We start from the raw sequence: 21775 nt of genomic DNA on the forward strand, positions 1-21775 counted from the left end.
GAGGGCACGAAACTGATTTGGGAGGTGGTCTTGGGGCCCCCTGAAGACGTGTGGGGAGGTGAGACAGGGAAAGGAAGGGAGCCAGTACCGGGGTATTCATGAGCAGGTTTCTGGGTAGGTAACTGACGCACAATCCTATTGGGAACTCCTGGAAGCACAGTAGAACACCTTGCAGTTGTCCCACCCAAGAGGGAAGGGTGCTGGGTGGTTTATCCTCTGCTTCTCTCTCCTCCCTGGCACAAGGTTGTCCCTGGAAGCACCAACTCTCTTGGATACATGGCCTACTCCTTGCACAGGGTGAGGGGTGCTGGTGCTTTCCATGAAGCATTTGTTCTGGAATTGTGGATGCTTGGGAAGAATGGATGTGTCACTGACAGCGTCCGCCACCTATCCACATTGTCCTGCTGGGAGTTAAAGTTTTGGGAACCCTTGAAAATGAAGTAAATGGAGGGAAGCTGGGGATGAGGAAGGTCATTCTTAGGGTTCTGAAGCCCTCTCTGGATTAAAAATGCCTCAGTCTCAAGAGGGGCCAAGGGGCTAACCCTGGCACATCGTTTTAGAATAGTTCTGTTCATCCAGCACTCCTAAGTTTATGAGATAGGCAGTTTCTCCAGCCTGAAATGACAATGCCGCCATCTTGAATTAGCTTCAGCTCACATTCTGGCAAATAGCAGTTAGCCATACGTCACCGGAAACCACAAATAAATGAAGCCATTCTTAAATATCTACAAGTCCTATCACCAATGAATCCAGTAAGCATTACCAAGAGCTGGCCAAGAGCCAGGCATCATGTCATAATGTGACGAGCTTCCCACCATTTGAGAGGCTATGGGGCTAAATCTCATTTGGTCCTTTCCCCAGACCCAGGAGCTGGGCAGGGCTGGCATTAGCGTCATCCCATTTTCCAGAGGATTAAGCTGCGGCTTAGGGAGATGAAGTAACTTGCCCAGGGTTACACTGCTGCTGAGTTTCAGAGCCAGGACTTGAACCCAGGTCTTTTGCCTCCAGATTAAATCAATAAACTTGTCCTGGAAGCCAGCTGAGTGCCAGGCATTCGTGCTACCCTACAGTCTTAGAGTCAAAAAGTGCAGGACCAGGCTTCTTGTCTCCCTTTTAAGTCTTCTAAAACCTCTGTTTCCAACTCATTTGTTTTAGTTCTGCAAAGGAATTAACAGAGCCTCCGAGGAGATGTTTCCTATACGGTAGATAAGATTTCAGAAGGCCCCGAGAACTCTGCACAAATGAGGATGGAAAGTGCATCTCGTGAGGTCTTCAGAGGAAGGGTGGGATGGGCCAGCTTCCAAGATCAGGTTAATGACCTTTGAGACAGCCTGGGTGCAAGTCTTATAGCAGCCCCTGCAAAGGAAGCCCCCACCGCCAGCCGGGGCTGGCTGTCTGCAAGCCAGCTGTGCTGTGAGCCCTGCTATTCCCTGTCCCCTCTAAAGATGGGGCAGGAGGTGAGGGAGAGAGAAGCTGACAGGGAGAGAGATGGTGTGGAGGACATGTCAGAAAACAACATGGCCGTTCTATTTAGAGGCCTTTTGGAAAAGCCAATGGCATGAGGCAATTCTTGGGTAAATCCTGTAAAAGTCCCAGGAAACAGAGTCTGGACCAGCCCAGGGAAGCATGGGCCCAGAGAAGAGACGGAATGAACGTGCCACTCCATGGTGAGTCAGGGTCTCCCCCACAGCACGTCCTTTCCCCTGTCTGGGCCTCAGTTTCCTCTCTGTGAAATGAGATGATAAGCACCCTTCAGGCTGGTCAGCCTGTTTGATAATTCAATGCCACTCCATCCTGGCAGGCATGCACCTCTGAGACCCTCTACATTTGGAAAACTAACTCTTGTGAGGACATGGACACACCCCCAGCATTCTAGTGGCTCATTTTAGACCCAAAAAAACACCGAATCCCTCTGTGAACAGGATCAATGTTTGTTTTAAAAACATACAAAGAGGAGCATGTGCAGGCCCAGCTCTGATGTCCACTAAAAACTGGGCACGGATGTGGTGAGGGAAAACACCCAGGTAAGTTGTGCATCTGGGGGAGCTGAGGTCCTGGCTCAGCTCTGCCATTAACCAGCTTAGGTCCCGGGGAGGAACCCCTCCCTCCCTCCCCTGGGCCCCAGTTTCCCCTTTACACCGGGAAGCGGTGGAACATGTTCATCTCTGAGACCCTGGCGTGTCTGATATCCTACATATGGCTAAGTGTGGGGAGAAGCTATAAGGCACCTGGGGGGTTTCAACACACTGAGAAAATCTGGATTTGCTTCAGAAAAGTGTCATAATTTTGGACACGGTGCTAATCATAAGTGCTGCTACTTGCTGAGCCAGAAATACATGCACATATTTCTATGTGTTCTCAAGTTCTTTCCACATTCCAAGAAGGTAGGTAGGATTATATTTCTGTTCTACAGATAAGGACTTCACACAGGCAAAGTTACTTGCCTAACGTGCTATATACTGACTTGAGCTAAGGTAGGTCAGACCCACCTACCTCTGAGCTACTATTTGGTCCATTGCTTTCCTTATAAATGCCTAAAACTAGTTATTGGAGTTGGTGTCTAATCCTAACATATGAAGAAAAAAGGCAATAAAATTGGCACGCACTTGTAATCTGTGATCGGCCAATCAATATTTTATAAAATATTCTCCTAGAATGATATAATTTCAGAACTGGAAATGTGACAAGAGAATTTAGTTACAATCACTCAAAAAAAAAAAAAAGTAAGTATCTTTGCCAAGATGCTTACTTGGTTCAACCAATGAAGAAGCAAGACTTAACAAATGGGAAAATAATTACATTTGCCGAAAATTACATCTTTTGTGCATGCCAGAGAGCTGACATGCGTTTCAATTACCTGCCACAGGAAGACGAATGGGTAAATGTACAAGATTGCATTATGGCGCCACAGTACCGAACACCTCTCCTCATTGATCTAAATCCGGTGGGATTTGTCTGAATGAACCCGAATAACTCGATTTCATTTCTTGCTTTTTCCCCTGGATGACTTTGGGATCTGACTCAAAGGCACTGCTCTTGTTTCTGGATTTTCCAGAAACCTCCAGATGCTGAAAAACGCTTCAGTGAAGAAGGATGCACCTAGTGGCTTTGGCTAACAACCTGGCTGATGACCCTACGGGCTGCATGGGGCTGTCTATCCTGGGGGAAAGCCCAGCCCCACTCCTCACAGATGCCCTGTGTACTCTGACAAGCCCCCGCCCCCTCTCTGGGCCTCTACTTCCACCTTGTCACTTGAGGAACGTGATCTGGAAGGTTTCTGAGCCCCTGACAACACAAACAACAGAAAAGCCCAACAAGCGACCTGGTTTCTTAAAAAAAAAAAAAAAAAAAATCAAGGACCTGTTACAAGCATGTGTTGGGGATGATGATGGGTTAAAAGAGATTAAACAGAAATAGCAACCAGACGTTGTGTGGATTTCCCCACAAACTGTAAGGACATTTTGCAAATAATCAGAGGATCAACATAGACTAGAAGTGAAAGGATATAAAGAATCATTGTTAAATGTTTAAGGTAGGATAATAGTAGCATGGTTATGTTTTGAAAAGTCCTTATCTAGAAGGAATGCATACTGCAGTATTTAGAGATTGAAATGAGATAATGTCTGGGAGCTGCTTTAAACATTACAGCAAAAAAAGGGGGGGGGAGTGGGTAAGTAAAGATAAAGCAAGAGTAGCAAAATGTTGATGATGGTTGAAGCCAGGTGATGGGTACACGGGGTTCATTACGTGGTTCTCTCGACTTTAGGGTCTGTTTGAAAATTTCTATCATCAAAAACAAGAATAATGCAAGCTTTCTCAGAATACTGGAGGGGACTGAACTCCCACACTCCCATACTTTCCCAAGCCTCTCGGAGTCATGTGGGGAGACTGGATAGCCTGCAAAGTCATGCAGTGGAGAAACATATTCTAAATAAGTTGAAACTGATGTTCTCACAGAGCCGTGTTTTCTATGGACTCTGCTTTCTCTTATTGAAACATCCTACTTTCATTTCTTTGGATGTATTTTATTGCAGAAACACGACATTCCCGAATATAGAACTCATCAACTAGAAAGAAGAAGCATCAGAAAGCCTACCTTGAAATTGAGTAAATTTAATGGTCCCCATTCTCTCCCCATTCCGGAACACAACTTGGCCCTAAAAACAAAACAAAACAGACAAGAACAAAAGAGAAATGCCATATTAGCTCAAACACCACTGGTCTCAGCTGCGATTCATAAATGGTACAGTGTGATTATTAATGTTGGAAAAAACCCAGATTCCCACGAGCCTGCAGATGCAAAATTAAACTAACTGTTTTAAAACCGGCTGTGACTTTGGTTAATCGGAAGAGCACAAAATCAATAATGAAACCAACACACGTGAATTACAGCATTACAGCTGAGCTAGGCGTCATCATTATCATCACGATTATCCATGAAACCCCCCACGTGTCCTGTGTTATCCTGGGACAAGGTCTTTCAGGGTGCTGGCACCTGGCCCTGACTCTGCTCCTGGGTCCCACCCATTACGACGCGTGGCTCTGCTGAGGCTGTTTGGTGTGAGGACCAGAAGGGGACTGGAGGTCAGTTAGTATTTTTATTAAGGACAGAGAATATTTTGGTAAGTTCTTCCTGAGGGTTGACATCAGTCCCAGTTATAAATGGGCTACGAGGCAGCACAAAATGAAGCTTCTTGAGCCAGCAAGACGTGCCTAGGGTCACGGGCAGATGAGCACCCCTCATTAGGGGCACCAGGGCCTCCAGACAGCATCATCTCCTGCATCTGCCTTGCTGGCTGATATCGGGCTTCCATATGCTGGGCTAAATAAATCGGGAACATAAAGAGGGGGGTGGGGCTTCTCCTTGTTAATTCAGGACCCATCAAAATTCTGTAACGGTGCAACAAAATCGACACATTGTATCAATGAATCTTTTTGACAAGCTTGGGTGGAAAGGGGTATGATCTGCATTTTACGGATCAAGAAATTGAGACTGAGAGAGGTGATGCACTCTGTGTTAGGTCACTGTGAGGCTGCTGGGAGTCAGCTCCAAGTTTGATTTTAATGCCCATGCCCTTTCACGACAGCATCTTGCTCCTCATCCAGAAATAAATTCCTTCCCGTCTTTCCATTAACGTACAATTAGGAAAAGCAATGGTCTTAAAGGGACCCTGCTTTACTCTCACTATGGCTCTCGCATCAACAGGTCATAGCACATCCCATTCAGTTCTTGGAACAAAGCGCCAAGACACACCATCCCTCGGTGGAAACCCAAAGTCTGAGGCCTTGCGGCTTTTCGAACAAAGAGAATCACTCAGCCTGTTCTCAGAAGGAGAAACACCTTCTAAGGCCCCTTTGACACCTTTCTGAAATCCTGTAGACAGCTGCACGTAGTATCAGTTTGAAATCAATGCCCACCGAGTTCCATATTCAGGTGACGGCAGGCAATTCCCGGGAGTGTGAAAACACCTCAGCGTAAGGTGAGATGGGAGCTGTGATTTTATTTCTAGGGATGATTGAAAAACACAGAACAGCTTGCAAAAGGCTCACTTTTATGCAAATAGAGCACTTTGCAAAGCTGGGAAAGACACAGACATGGTGGACAAGGAGGACACTTCTTGGTTTGATAAGGGGGGGATCTAATTTGCCCATCTCCTGCCAAGCTCTGAGGAACTCCAAAGACTTCTAGATATAAAATGTGGACGAGTTCTGCAGAATCGTCATTAGTTAATGAAAAAGTATAGGAAATGGTCTTCAGAGCTTGGAGAGAATGACACTGGCTTGGAGTATGAGGTGGGGATGAGAACCTCCGTTTACGTTGTAAACAAAACCAATTAGTCCATCTTTGAAGTGAGACCTGTCAGGTTTTATTTTCCTCATGATAGCTGCTTTTCCTAACGGTAGCTCCTTAAGCATCTCAGGTAATGCAGGGGAAGGAGGCCAGTGTCCGAGTATCCCAAACCTGGCTTAGTGCTCCCTCAGGCACATTCCTGCACACCCAGCAGAGCTCCTGACCTACAATGGGCACCCAGTAAATGGCAGTAGTCATTTTTATTTTAAAATGTTTAATAGAGAGCTGAAATTAAGAAATAAAACAAAACAAAACATTTTAAGCATCAGGAAGCTTTCCAACACTTGGGAGGAGATTTTCTATATCACATGGTGTCATCCGGCAAAGGGATAAACTGTTGAGTCTTTGCCCAAGGTGTCCTCACCTCGGAAACATCAGCCCCCAAGTGACTGAGTTCTCAAACCACGTGAGCCACCATGGGCTTCACTGGCGGGTAATGAAGGAGGCACAGATGGGTAATTGGGCTAATGGGGGTCTGCGCAGAGAAGCAGCCAAGAAGCTCTAGAAAGCCCCCTTCTGAGGAAGATGTGTCATCTGATCGCTTCCTGAAGAAGTCACCACAGCACCCATCGGGTCTGACCGCTAACGCTGGTTCTGCTCCCCTGCCCACGGCTGTCTGGATGGGGACCGCTATCCCAACCAACTCCACGTCAACAAGGAAGCCCACATGGCAGTCTGATGATTTTCATGAAATTCTGCCCTTCCAAAAATATGCCTATTCTGGGCCACGAACTTGATTTCTAGGTACTGATTCCTGCTCTCCGAGTGCTTTATATTTGATGTGGACGGACCAATGAAACAAGTTGGCCAATAAGTGAACAAGATGACTTTACTTTGTACAGAGCTCCCCAAAGAAAGTAAGAGGGAGGGGGTCTGTCGCACAGTCAGGAAAGAGCTCAGTGAAGGGCGGACAGAAGAGGCGCAGGCCGTGAGGCAGGAGGGAGACACTCCAGGTACGGTGTGAATCAGGGCAGGAACAGAAAGGACCGCGTGGTGGGGCACGGGTAGGTGAGGGAGCGGGCAGGTGGGCAGGGCTAGGTCACGGCCAGCCAGGAGGCCAGACAGGGCTGTGGAGAGGATCTTAAGTGCAGGGCAGAGCCCGGGGTTGGGGAGGTTGAGCAAAGCAGTACTATGATCTGCATCCAAAGATCACGAAGGGACATAGTTCTACCCCCGGCCTCAATTCACGACAACCGTGAAGGACCGTGGGATCCAGAGGTCCCTGGGATGACCAAGGCCATGGTTACAGCGGCATTGTTTCACTTGTCCCTTTGCCACATCCTGCTTCCCTCCCTCCCTCCCAGGTCTTGTCTCTGAGACCCCCTCCCCATCAGCTTCCTGTGTGCAAATCTTTGTTTCAGAATCTGTCTCCAGGCAACCTGGCCCAAGACCCCTGCCATCAAAGGTCCCTGGGAAGGTCCCTGGGCCTCTATCTTTCTTGCCGCCTGCAGGAAGGAGCCGGAGTGATAAGGCAGTGAGAACAGAGGCAGTGGATTCTGAGTGAAGCCCGTGCTTCAGCCTCCGTGTGGCCTGGCATTTCAGCCAAGGAAGCCAGGCTGGCTTTGCCTTCTTAAACCCCAGCTTGAGTGGGGTTTGTTTTGTCCTTCTCCCCACACACGTATTCTTTATGTCTATATAATGCCATGACTCTCCTCAAGCTTTTGCCACGTGACATCCCAGGCCTGTGACTGAGGCTCAGCGAGTGCACTTGAACCCAGCCATAGGGTGAGCTGAATTCTGAAGCAGGGGAGTTTGGTGGCTCTGGCCAGCATGGTGGCTGAGTTCTGTCGGCTGGCTTACAGCTCATACTTGCTCTTCTGTACCCTCCTCTGTGTTGCAGGGGCCCAAAGTCCAGAAACCACATTTCCCACCATCCTCTGCCAGCTGGTTTCCATTTAGGTTTTGCTCATGAGAAGTATTCAAGGGAGATTTAAAAAGTACGTATAAGGGGCACCTGGGTGCCTCAGTGGGTTAAAGCCTCTGCCTTTGGCTCAGGTCATGATCCCAGGGTCCTGGGATCTAGCCCCGAACGAACCGGGCTCTCTGCTCAGCGGGGAGCCTGCTTCCCTTCCTCTCTCTGCCTGCCTCTCTCCCTACTTGTGATCTCTGTCTGTCAAATAAATAAATAAAATCTTAAAAAAAAAAAAAAAGAAAGTACACATAAGGGAAAAGCTATTTTTTTTCCTGCTTTGGCTGTAGAAGCAGGATCTCTGAGTGCCTGCAGGTGTCTGTGGGTCCGAACAGCCCCCCAACTGTCAGCATGGGGGGCTTTGAGCTGACTGCTCAGTGGCTTGTGGGAGGGAGTCCCCAGAGCAGCAGAAACAGTGGCGGCAGGAGCCTCAGAGGCCCGTGCCCTTGGGTCCCCATTATTTTATTTGCATTCCTAATCGGCTCTGGGGTCATTTTTATAAACGCCTCGGAAGTTGGAATCCATTATCAATCAGCACGCTGTGGAGAAGAGATACCACTTCGTGCATTTTGTGCATTTCCAAGGCAGTGGCCACACTGTTTCCCTTTTTGTTCCTGCAGCCCAAGGGGCTTGGTCATTTCTGTAAATACTTATCTCCGGGGACAGCACCTTCTTGTTTCGCTCCTCCACCCTTGCAACAAATCTGTAACCAGTTCCTTGTATTAAATCTCCTTCTGAAATGCCTGAAGGGTTGTCTGTATTTTCGACGGCATGCTGATTGATAATGGATTCTAACTTCTGAGGAGCTTATAAAGAATGATCACAGAGCAGATCTGGAATGCAAATAAAATAATGGAAGTAAAGCCACCAAGTGGATAATTTTTAAGGAACTTTTTTTTTTTTTTCCTGAAAGAGATGTCACTAATGTCAAAGAAGACAGTCTGTTTCATAAAAGTCAATCCAAATGGACGGTTCAGGTTGAATCAGGGGCAAGAAAGCTGCATTTCTTTGTCGGGGAAATCTTCAGAATGCAAAAATGTAACATAACACGTGGAAAAAAAACTCCAGTTTCAGCATTCACCAGACGAGAGTCAACACTGCCCGTAGCGTGACCCCGGATAGTCACGGAGCGTTTCTGAGTGCCTATTCTCCTCTTTGAAAAATAGGAAGCTCGATCCCCACTTGTCAGGATTGTTTGTGAGCATTAAAGGAGGCATTTATGAAAAAGGCATAATGCAGAGCTGCCTTGAGTAAAGGGTGACTCATAATTCCTCCAGGTAATCCTGGTTAGCAGAATTTCACCTGGTGTCAGCTCAGAATCCGCAGGAAAACCAGTGGAGAGTGAAATGTACACTAAAGATTCCAGCAGCCTGCTCTCAGAAAAATGAAGACTCACTGATCTCAGCCCAATTGAGTGGGGCCCTGGGCCCACTGAGGGACACAGTGTCTTAGATCATGGCACCTTTAGGGAAGGATTTCTGTCTTTAATATGTCCCTAAGCTCACTCTTGTCTCCGGCGGTTGTGTTTGTCTCGGGGGGGTGTGTGAGCGTGCACGCTCATCTGAGGGCTCTGTCTGTGCTGTGGGGAAACACGATCTGCCCTGACATGTCTCACTGCTATTTGTGTAGATGATCCAAGCCCACCTTGGACAGTTCTGCTGCCAGCCCTCCAACCAGGACCATGCTGGTCTCAAATAAATAATGAGGACATGGAGCAAACACCAGGGTTTGAATGCGGGTCGGGTTTTCCCCTTAAGGGTAAAGGCCCTCATCATGTAGGCTTGAAGAGGAAGTTGTCTTCTGTTTTCCAAGGGATGGCAGGACTTAAAAGAGAATATCAAACAATTGTGTAGGTCCACCCACATATTCTACAAAGGTGAAAAAAATATATATATATTTTTGCCTGTGCCTTAGGCTAAAATAAGTCATATTTTGCAGACTATTTAAAATATTTTCTTAAATGAAATGCTTCGAAAAGGCCCAAGACTGGAGAAAAAAGTTTGAGGCATTTGTTGAGTTTTGAGTCATGGGTTTGTAGGGAATTAAGAGGAGAGGAAGGATGGGAGGTGTGGCAAGCCCCAAAACCACCCTTCTGCTGGTGTGTAGTAAATGGAGGGGCATCCTTCTGAGGGACTGTGATCAGATGGCCCAAAGGGTTCCAGTGGTCATCAGCCACAGAGTGAGTGGTGGCCTAAGGTAGGGCTAGGTGCAATGGAGGGGAGAGAGACGATGAGAAGATGGCGGGGTAGAGGGGCCAAGAGGGGTGGGACCAACTCCTCTTTCCGTCCAGTCACAATACAAGAATCAAGCTCGTTTAGAATAGCAAAGTATCAGACATGAACGAAATGTCCACGATATAAGGCAACAGCCACATAAACAGATAGACACGTGATACAATATTATGATACAAGTTTTCAACCAACCAGCACTGAGGGGCAGCTAACAAGGGTTGGGCACGTGCAGGGCAGGTACCAGATAAAGGGTGAGCAAAGTCAACATGGTTCTAAATTGCATGGAGTGTGTAGTCTCCATGTTTACTGTTTAATGCAGTATTTAATGGCTGCATTAAACAGTAAATATACCAATAAATATATAATTACAAACTACAATAAGTGATACTACAATCACTTAATACACACACAATAAGTGATCACTACAGTAAGTGACACGAAGGAGAAGAATAGGGAGCTGTGATTGAGAACTACAACATGAACTTAATGTAGACAGACTGTGGGCCAAGGAGGGCTTTTCTGGGGAGGTGGCATTTCCACCGAGATCAGAAGGAGTTAGCTAAGAGTATGGGAGAGATGGTCCTGGGAAGAGAGATTGTATGTGCAAAGTTCCCAAGTCAAAGAGAGATTGGGAAACCAGAGGAGCTGAAAGATCCCAGCGAAGCTGAAAGAGGTCATCGAGGAGGAGATGAGCATGAGATGTGATCGGCAAGGTGGACATGTGCGAGGTCATGTGGAACCTTACAGGCTGTATCAAGGATGCTGACTCTAACTCCGAATGCAAGGAGAGCGACCGAAGGATTTTAACCAAGGGGTGACTTGATCTAAGTTCTACACCCTTGATCATTTTATTATAAAAATTACAAAAGATTGGAAAAAGTGATTTCTGACTGTTCCAGACACTGGTTAGCTGTTCACCAAATCCAGTTCCTTTTCCTCTTGGGCACATGGTTAAACTGCATTTTCTAACCACCTTTACAATTAGCTGTGGCCATGTGGCAGTTCCAGACAAAGAAATGTGGGGAGAAGTGGCATATGATATGCCAGATCTGGCCATGAAAACCTCCCACAAGACCCTTCACGCTCCTTCACTTCCCCCCATCTGTCAACTAGATTCAAAGCATCTTTCAGTGAACTCTGAGGCCCTAGAATCAAAGGGGACCCGAGATGGAAGAGCCTGGGTCCATGAATCATCACGTGGAAAGAATTTCCACCAACCAGAAATATCCACTTTGGACTCATATGAGAAACATCAGGTTTTACTGCGTTGATCCTCTAAGATTCTGAGACATCTTTGTTACAGCAGCCAGTGTAAGTAAAGTAAAAATTATATTTACAGTACATGCACAATGATGCAAAAATCACTCCCACCAAATAAAAATGTTAATGCTGTTGGTTATTAGGTTGTGTGATTATGGCTTTTTCTTCTTTTGACTTTTGGATATTTTCCAATATCCTATAATGAATATGTATTATTTTCCTAAGAGGAAAACTTGATTAAAAACTTTTTTTGAAAAGATGTTGTAAGAAGGCATATTTTTTACAGGCAAAAATAGCAACATCATCACCAACAAAATAATACTCTCTCTTGGAATAGATTAATTTTTACTGACAGCTTCGAGTTTTCATGAGTAAGAGCCAGAGATCCATGCAAATATAAGTACATCTCCCCTCCACTTAGAGGAAGGGGAAAAGCCACAAGCAAGGGGTCTGAAGACACAGATGGAGGCTGTGTTCTGCCGTTTTCTAGGAAGGGTACCTGGGATGAATTCTTTCTGGACTCTCTTCTCCAGTTTCCTACTGCAGAAGGCACAGAGATAACACTCTTCATGTTATTTTTAGCTCTGTTGAAACATTTGTGTACATTATCTGAGATTTTTTTTTCTCGGGAGTTGTTTTTCATGAATCAATTCTCAACAGCAACCCCAAGGCGGTGCACTGTGGGTTATCATTATCTCTGTTTTACAGATGAGGAAACAGGAGGCAGTGCGAGAAGATATTTGCCTGGGGTCCTGTGACCAGTGGTCAGCACCGGGATTCATTCCAGACAAGAAGGACTTCAAGCTTATGCCTCTAACCACATGCTCTCCTGCCTCCTTATGGAAGAACCAGTCACTGATGGGAGAATGAGCTCTTTGCAGGGGATCAGAGTGAGACCTCAGTAGCCTTGGTGGAGGGGAGGGATCTAGTCAGGGATGTGTTGATTAATGTTTAACAATAGGCTCTTGGTGGGGGCAGGGTAGGAAGCCCTGATTTGTATGGGGATTTCTACAGTGTAAATACTCGCACCAAGCAGACTTCCAGCTATCTACCATTTCACACCTGGCTCATCGATTCTGCATCATTTAACAAGTAGCTCTTGGCTCTCTTGGGAGCCAATAGGATCCGGCTCCAGCACACTGGTGGCCAAGTCAGTCCCCTTGGGCTTCCAGAGTAAAAAATGTGAGGAGGAAAAGCTTAGTTTTTACCCATACCAAGGGGTGGTTCTCTTCTCAGGAACGGGGAAAGGGACTTCCTATCAGAGCGGGAAGAGCTGGAGAGAAGGGGCTGGTGCGGGTTGCCTATCTATTATCTCAGTTCCCCAAACTGCCTGCTCTACTCTGCTCTGGACCAAGAGAGACTGAAGAGGCAAAGGCAGACAAGCTGGTTATCATGAAGACCCAAAGGTGATCACAGGTTGAGGGATCCAGAAAACACTGCAAGATGTTGGTGCTGGGGTCTGTGTCCCCAGGAGGTGAATGATGTTGGCTGAGACTGTTTCTATGCAATTAAGCCAGAAGGGGTTCTGGGCTTAGAGTGTGAGGTTCAGGGCTCTAGTTCTAGTCTTGTCACAAACACCTGTGTGCCCCTAGTTATGCTCCTTCCTCTGTCTGGGCCTCAGTTTCCTCATAGAAAGTGAGAAGACAGGGGTGCCTGGGTGGCTCAGTGGGTTAAGCGTCTGCCTTCGGCTCAGGTCATGATCTCAGGGTCCTGGGGTCGAGTCCCGCATCAGGCTCTCTGCTCAGTGGGGAGCCTGCTTCCCCCTCTCTCTCTTCTCTGCCTATTTGTGATCTCCCTCTGTCAAATAAATAAATAAAATCTTAAAAAAAAAAAGAAAGAAAGTGAGGAGACAGGTATGCTGTGTTTGTTGAGTGGTTACTCTGGGACACAGCATGCCCTTGCGAGACCCTGGGGAAACTCAATGATTAAGCCAAAGTCCTAGTCTTCGAGAAACTCCCAGGCTGAGGAAGGTGAACAGCAAAAAAAAAAAAAAAGTAGTTACAAGGCAGTGTGATAGTTGGTAGGAGAGGGTGGATACAGAGGTATGAGGATGAAAGGAAGGGCACTCTCTCAAGGAAGGGCTTGGAGGGGACAGGAAGGAGTGAGTGTCAGTTAGGCAGGCAAAGAGGATGAGAGAGGAATGTTCCAGGTGGAGGGAAAAGCATATGCAAAGGCCTGGAGGCAAGAGAGAGCTTGGCTCTGTGAAGGACCAGAAGGAAGGGCAAGGCGGCTGGTGGGGATATGAAAGTGGTAGGGGAGGTTAATGGAAGGAAGGAAGGCAAGAACCGTATCAGGGAGAGCTTTGGACCTCATGTTGTAAACGGGGGCCATAGAAGGGTTATTATAAACCAAGAGGTAACACGTCCAACATCTTCTTTAAAAGGAAGGAAATTCTGTCAATTGTGACAACACGGATGGACCTGGAGGACATTATGCTACATGAAATAAGAAGGACACAGAAAGACAAATACTGCATGGTATCACTTATGTGTAGAATCTACAGCAGTCAGACTCCTAGAAGCAGAGAGTAGAATGGTGATCGCTGGGAGCTGGAGGGAGGGAGAAATGGGGAGATGATGGTCAAAGGGTACCTACTTTCAGTTACACAGAATGAATAAGTTCTGGGGAGGCTAATGGACAGCATGGGGACTGCAGGTAGTAATAATATGCTGTAAACTTGCAAAGTGCTAAGAGGGTAAATCTTAAGGGTTCTCACTATAGAGAAAGAAAGCAAGAAAGAGAAAGAATGGAAACTGTAGGGGATGGCTATGATGGCTACGTTAATTAGCTTGATGCTTGTGATCATGTCACAGTATATCAAATCATCAAAGAGTACCCCATAAATAGATATAAATCATATTTATTAAGCATGCCTCAATAAAGCTGAAGAAAAAAAAAAGCTGCTCTGGTGCTTGTGGAAAATGGATAGGCACAAGGGGGAGACTGGGTGCAAGGAAGCCAGTTGGAAGCAATTGTGGAATACAAGTGAGATAGGAGGACATGGCTGGAGAAGAGTCCATAATTCCCAAGATGGGAACGAGGTGGAACCCATAGGGTTTAGAGTTGTCCAGTGTGAAGGCTGTGGAAGGCAGAGAAGGGAAGAATGGCTTTCTGGTTTGTCAGACAGATGGTCCACGTCTTACTTGCCCAGTCAGCAGCGGGGACCTGCCCTGATCAGTGAGTGGGGTCTTTGCCCAGCTTCCGGGGTGGCCAGCTGGGCTCTGTCTCCCTAAAGCCATACACCATGAGACCCTCCTCCAGGATTTTTGCCCCTATCCCCAACCCCTCTTCGAGTTTCCTGGTCAATTGCAGATGCCAGCAATGCTTAGAAATATTTAATTTTGCTTTACTGTAGGTTCTATTTTTGTTAAATAGGTTAGTCTCCACCAGGAAAACCAAATTGCTGACCGGCCGACCTGAAAGTCTGAGACAGGCAATTTGCAATCTGTTGGAATCTTCACTTCAAGCCAGGGTGGGCTGCAGGCTGGCCTGGGGAGGGGGGCAGCTTGGGGGGGCAGGGCTCAAACAAAGCAGCCGGTACCACAGCAGTCCAGGTGCACCTGAGGCCAGAGGGCTCGGCTGCAGGGTGACCAGGGAAAGCCAGAGAAAGGTGCCCAGCAGAGGAATGGTACAGGAAAAATGGGCAGGGCTGTGGAGCTCAGGGACAGGGGGTTCAGGAAGGGCCCTGTGCTGGGAGGTGGGCCACCTGGCCTCCAGCTCGGGGCCCCCTCATCCTTTGGATGGCAGTCTCCTAGTGTGTAAGGAGATCAAGTTTGTATTCTCTGAAAGCTGGGTCCAGAATTTCTCCTAAGAGGAAATGATCTTGGTGTAGGAAGGAACCTTGATTAGTCTCCTGGGTGGAAGGTAAGAAGAAGGGAGAAGAGGAAGGAGCTATCCTCTGCAGAGAAGGAGGGCCAAGCGGGGTGGGAGGCCTAGTGAGACCACCGCAGGGAAAGTGGTCCCTAAGACAGGGGGCGGGAGGGTGGAGTGGCAGAGCATGAACTAGATCAGGAATAAGGTCCAACTTGAAGTCATTCAAATGACATTCTACAGTACAAACCCCCTCCCCCTAACCCCCAAATATTCCCTGGAACCCCTCGCAAGTCCTTATAAAAGGGGATGGCTTTCAGGTCTGTTCGTTTTTGTTTTGTGTGACTGTCATAATGGAGGAGGGGTCTGCATTCCAGGCATGGATCCATGGGGCCCAGAGCTGAGGGAAAAAAAAAAAAAAAACCCTCAGGGATCTGGAATGGTCCAAATTCTGAATGAATTCAGCACAAGCAGGACCGTGAGAGTGCAAGCCCGCGGGAATGTGAAGAAATCTTGAGGTTGGTTTTGGTCATCCCTAAACTGAGAGATGGGGCTTCCTGAGAACCTTTCCAAGCTCCCAATGGCTGACATCAGGTTACGCATCGAGGCTAGGGTTGGGCAGGAAGCTCTCTCAATCTTGACTGTGTCTTGGTTTCTCCATCTGTACAACAGTCTGGGTGAGTTTTCATCTGCCAAAGCATGGATATGTCCAAGTGTGTACACGCATGAGGGCATACGTATGAGGCAGGCCAAAGGCAAGGAGTACTGATGTGACAGTCTCCCAGGCTTCTCCCAGCCCCAGTGGCCCTCAGCTCTCGGGCCCGATGAGTCACCAGTCTCACCTTGTAAACAGCGGGCTGGGCTGGCAGCAAGGTGTCCCTGGCGTGCCTGATTGAGAACCCGTTCTCCCTCTTGGCTCGGCTCCCCCATTTGAAACCCAGATGGCTCCATATGGGGACTGGGGACTATTCAAGTTGGCTTCATGGGCTAAGTCTAAAAACCTTCCATCAGTTAAAAAAATCTTCCACTAATTCTCCTGGGAAGGATAGAGACAGGAGTCAGCAGGGAGAAAACCAGAAAGGAAGGGAAGGGCAGTGTTGGCAGTCCCACCTACTGAGGCAGCCTCAGGCTGAGGAGGGTCAGGAGGCTCCTTCTAGCAGCAGAAATCAGAATGATGGCTGAGAAATGCAGGGCTTGGACCAGGAACAAACGCAGTGGGTGTCTGAGGCTGTTTTCAGGGCTGGAGTGAGACCCGCTGAAGCTCGGAGAGATAAATCGAAGAACCTTTTTGCTTAAGATGGGTTGTCTCCTCCCTCCCACCTCTGGCCTGGGCTTGAGAGGGTCTTTATTCCCAACCACAGGGGCTCTTCTAAGACCCCTGCCCAACGTATGGGTCCAGCTAGTGAAGTCCCTGTATTGATAGGACTGGCATCTGGTGTATGGCCGTCAAACATTGTGCAGTGGACATTTCTTGCTCACCAGCTGGTCCCCCTTTGAATGATCATAGTACCTGATTTTAATTTAGAGATGATGTTGGTCAGGGGCTATGAGAGCCACTCTCTAAGATGGCCCCAGTGATTCTCACCTACAGATACTGACAACCTGTACAGTCCCCTCCCACACTGAACAGGGCTGCTGTCTGTAACCAGTAGGCTATTACAGAAATGGCAGAGAGTGACTTCCAAAGCTAGGCCACACAAAGACACTGACGCTCCAGGCTTGCTTTCTTTTGGATCACCGATGCTGGTGGAAGCTGGCCACCATGTGATAAGGACATCCAAGCAGCCCTATGGAGAGAGGTCCACTTGGTGAGGGCCCAAGTCCTTCTGCCAACAGCTGCCATTAATTTGCCAGCCATGTTCGTGAGCCACCTTGGAAAGAAGTCTTCTACCCCAAGAGGCCCTAGGATGACTGTAGTCCCATCTTGCCTGCAATTACAAATATTAAAGCCCCTAAGCCAGAATCTTGCAGCTAAGTCACCCCTGAATTCCTGACCCACAGAAACTCCATGAGATAATAAATCTTTACTGTTGCTTGCAGCTACTACACTTTGGGATAATTTGCTATGAAGCAACAGATAACAAATACGGGGGTCACAGGAAGCAAGAGAATTCACCCTGGATGGTTCAAAGGAAGACCCTTAATTAAGGACTACCACAGCGTGGGGGAACAGATCATGAGGGCAGCCAAAAGACAGTGTTGTGCCCACAGACTAGTAACGGCAGGAGCTGTTATATAACTCAGAGCAGAGGAGCTAGGGAAGAAATCATGTCCTCAGAGCTTCACAGGAGTGGGAGACACAGAGGAGGAGTAGCCTTGGAGGAAGGGCATATTTATTTCAAGAGATACAGCACCAAAGGCAGGCTGAGGGCTGCACCCTGACCTCTCTCTCCTCTTGGCCTCCAATCCCTTGCCTGTACTCCCCACTGGCTAAAGCCAACCAGAAGCTGAGCACAAGGGACCCTGGGTAATGCTGTCCATGGGAACGGCTTCCTAGGGCACAGAGAAGGGGAGAGAATGGAGCTGTTGGAAGAGAGGCAGAGAAAAGAGAAATGCTACCTCTGAGATTCCTCCGGCCTCACTCTACCTTCAAGTTCTATGAAACTTTCTCTATGTGTGAATCACATGCATAAAGAAAGTCAAGAGTCACATGACTCAAACTAAGCCAATCAGTGCGGTCCTCTGGCAATAGTGATTGGTTTAGGCAAGTGCACGTGACCCAAACCAGCCAATCAAAGCTAAGGAGATTGACTTTCAGGGATTCTGTTGGAACTAATGGGGAAAATGAGCTCCCTCTTTTGCTGGACTCGGTGGAGTGACAGTGGGATCCGGAAGTAACTGTGCAGAGGCTGAGCGTGGAGCTGGCACAGGAGGAAGCAGTCCCAGCGATGGAGAGATGGAGAGGCCTCGTCCTGGACTTCACTGTTATCTTTGGGTAAGGACGGTTTTCTATTACTTGCACCGGAAGTGTCCTAAAGACACATTCCCGTTTAGACAGCCTTGGTGATCCTCATAGCGACTCTCTGGGGCAGGCTGGCTGGAGAGCATTAGTCCCATTTTATAGATGGAGAAAATGAGGTCCAGTTCTCTTTATCACTTGGCAGCGAATTCATTTAAACTCATCGTTAAGTCCACTATACCAGCCTAGGTTTTCAGAATGTATTTCATCTTCACATTGTATGATTTTAGATTTTTGACTTCTGTGTCAGTGGCCTCGCTGTACATAAGCCTGTTACTGAAAGCTGCTTCAAACTCCTTTTAGAAGTAGGTGGCACGCCATTATTAATTTTCATCAAACAAGCAAAGAAGTCATGGTGGTTATGAAGATTTTCCAAAGTCACACATCTTTCAGGGGCAGAGTCTCAGACTGGAAGGCAGGACTGAAGCAGGTCCCCTGGCCCTTTCTCATCCCAAATGGGAAATACCCTTTTTTCAGTACTTTTCTTCCCCCCGCCCCCATACTCTCCCTTCTTCCTGCTTCTGCATTGAGCCGATCCTCATGGGAGGACAGTGGGAAGGCTGGTAGTGGCAGAAGTGTGCTCAAGGCTACCCTGATAAGGTACGGCAATCACTCCATGGTCCCCAGCGAGTTTAGAAAAAAACCAGGGGCACCCTTTGGTCTGGTAAGGGAGGTAAGAAAGAAAGCATCTTCTCCTGAATACTGAGTTAGCCAAAGACTGTGCAGGGCTTGCCGGGACCCGTGAAATCTGGCCTCTGATTTCTCTGATGGTGTCTCCCTTCACTGACACCATCCCAGCTACACTGGCCTCCTTGCACTTCCCACACTCCAGCTTCTTTGCCTGCTCGGTTTTTTTTGATGAGCTATCAGACCCACCCTGGGTGCTAGATATTTTGGAATAGTCCTATAAATATGTTTAAGCTTTGTCTGAGGCATGATTAAGTTACTTGAAATGAGTTTGACCCCTTCGAGCTTTGTTTCTAGGCTTTCTTGGGTGGGCCCAGAGCCACCTTTAGTCTAGGGTTGACTACTGGGACAACAGCCTCCCGAGTATCTCCCTTGCTGAAATTTTTCACCCTGGCTGATGTGAACGCAAATGATTCCTGGCCTTGCCTGAGCTCTGAGGATCCCTCTGCATGTTGCTTTCTGCTGGTGCTTTCCCTGGTCTCAGGTGGTTACCTCACTACATCAGCACATGCTGACGAGTCCGCAGCTGAAGACCTGAGGCGGCCCCTTGGAGCTGTCTCCTGCCCTGTCTCTCTTCCCTCCGCTATTCTGCCTGCAAATTCTAGCCTCCTTGGTCTCTCTTGATTCAAAATTTCAACTGTCTCAATTCACGTTGTCAACTTGGTGGACTGCGGGGCTGTGTCTGGGCAATCCTAAGGCTCATGTTCTTTGTGTCCCTTCCCTGAGGGGTCATTCTCTTCTGCTGTCTGTAGTCCAGGGTTGGAAAACTGTTGTTTCCCATGATTTGACTGGTTTTTTAGTTGCTTAAGGCAAGAGTGTAAAGCCAGTCCCTGTTACTCCTCCATCTTGGCTGGAAGTAGAAGCTTCCCCTAACCCCAAGTGCTGGAGACACTGTGGAGACCTCGTGAAACCGAGCCTTTCACGCTGGCTGTCCCCCGGCCTGGATCACTTCTCCCCTAGTCATAACACAGACCTTCTCACCCCTTCTTCAAGTCTTTTCTCATGCACCACCTTCGCAGTTAGGTCTCCTCTGGCCGTGCTGTTTAAAACTTCTCCCTGCTCCCTCTCCACTGGCGCCATTTCCAATTCTCCTTCCCTTCCTGCACATTTCTTTCTTTTTTTCTTCTTCAATAGCACTGCTGCCTTCTCACATACTACATAATTTACTTACTTAATATGCCCATCATTGACTCTCTCTTTGCACTGGGCTGTAAACCCTTTGAAGGAAAGGACTTCTGTTTGTTTGGTTCATGCTGTATTCCTGGCTTCCACTATGGTGCTTGGCCCATAGTAAGTTCTCAAAACTTACTTGTTGAATAAAGGCATGGTTGAGAAGATGATAGTAAAAACAACAACAACAACAACAACAAAAACCCACAACAGCCCATAAGCACAGCTGTGAAGGTTGAAAATGTGAGTTGTGTGGGAGAGTAGCTAATATCCCTTCTGTGTGAACAGCAGCCCGAGAGGAAATAGCCTGTACACAGTGATGGCTGGTGGTGAGCTCCCAAGATGGCAGGCTCTATCCTGTAGGCAGTACGGAGCCATGGAAGGCTATTAATAAGGAATAACATGGTCAGAGATTATTTAGGAATAATAATCTGGTGAGTGTAGATGTGAGACCCAGAAGAGATGAGGGGCAGAGGAGAGAGAGGAGAGAGGAGACACTCAGGAGTTCACAGAGTCAGCAGAGCTCAGCAGGTGAAGAGAGGAGTGGAGATGATACCTGTATAGATTTTTCTGTGGCAACATGGCTGGTGTGACAGTGCAAACTGAGGTTCCAAAGGATTCCACCGAGAGTGGTCGGGGAGTAGACAAGAGTGTAAAATGAACATGGGCATTAGAGGTGGTTGATGTCGGGCCCGAAATCAGGACTCTGCCCTTCCCTGGGCACAGCTGTCACTTCCCACCTCGTGAACCGGGGGACAGTTGTCACTTCCCACCTTGTGAACCTGGGCACAGTTGTCACTTCCCATCGCATGAGCCTGGGAACAGTCGTCACTTCCCACGTTGTGAACCTGGACACAGCTGTCAGTTTGCACCTCGTGAGCCTGAACAGTCGTCACTTCTTACCTCGTGAGCCTAGACACAGTCTTCACTTCCCCTGTTGTGAACCTGGACACAGTTGTCACTTCCTACCTTGTGAACCTGGGCACAGTTGTCACTTCCTACCTTGTGAACCTGGGCATAGTTGTCACTTCCCATCGCATGAGCCTGGGAATAGTCGTTACTTCCCACGTTGTGAACCTGGGCACAGCTGTCACTTCCCACCTCGTGAGCCTGGACACAGTCATCACTTCCCATGTTGTGAACTTGGACACAGTTGTCACTTCCCAGCTTGTGAACCTGGGCACAGTTGTCACTTCCCATTGCATGAGCCTGGGAACAGTCATCACTTCCCACGTTGTGAACCTGGGCACACCTGTCACTTCCCACCTCGTGAGCCTGGGCACAGTTTTCACTTCTCACCTTGTGAGCCTGGACACAGTCATCACTTCCCATGTTGTGAACTTGGACACAATTGTCACTTCCCAGCTTGTGAACCTGGACACAGTTGTCACTTCCTACCTCATGAGCCTCGGCACAGTTGTCACCTCCCAGCCTGTGAGCCTGGGCATGCTGCAAGGCCTCCTGAACTGGGTTCCTCTCCATAAAATGGTACTAAGCACGTGTGCTCCACAGGCAGGGCTTGTGCCCAGGAAACTCTGTACTTTGGGTGCTTAGTAAATATTGGTTCCCATCTTGAAAAACTTTTCTCTTTCATTACTTCAGAGTCACAAGAGGCGTCGGAGATCGGTGAGCCCCTGCTCTGACCGTGCCAGCCAACATCCTCATCATCCTCCAGGTGAACCGAGGCACGGAGCTCAGCCCCAGCTGAGGCCCACGACTGTCCCTTGGGGGAGCCACATGATAAATCCCACTTCTTGTGACGGTCACTACTCCTCACACAAGCTGGGCTGAGGAGAATGCGCCCCAGGAGAATACACCAAGCTGTGCATCTCCACAGTCCTTGCTGTGGGGAAATGGGACATGTTTCCCTTACGTGGGAGTTTAGAACCTCAGAATAC

The 21775-nt window shown here is 48.0% G+C and overlaps 1 protein-coding gene across 1 annotated transcript in view; it reads right to left on the reverse strand.

Annotated features, from left to right (window-relative positions):
* Positions 1-21775, reverse strand: part of GABBR2 (gamma-aminobutyric acid type B receptor subunit 2) — a 336043-nt gene that overhangs the window by 89042 nt on the left and 225226 nt on the right. The window contains exon 8 of the mRNA XM_032860690.1: positions 4097-4157. Within this exon, the coding sequence (XP_032716581.1) occupies positions 4097-4157 (61 nt within the window). The remainder of the gene's footprint in view (positions 1-4096; positions 4158-21775) is intronic.

The sequence above is a fragment of the Lontra canadensis genome, unplaced genomic scaffold (genome assembly GCF_010015895.1).
Source record: "Lontra canadensis isolate GAN:19392208 unplaced genomic scaffold, GSC_riverotter_1.0 scaffold19, whole genome shotgun sequence".
Taxonomy (NCBI): Eukaryota; Metazoa; Chordata; class Mammalia; order Carnivora; family Mustelidae; genus Lontra; species Lontra canadensis.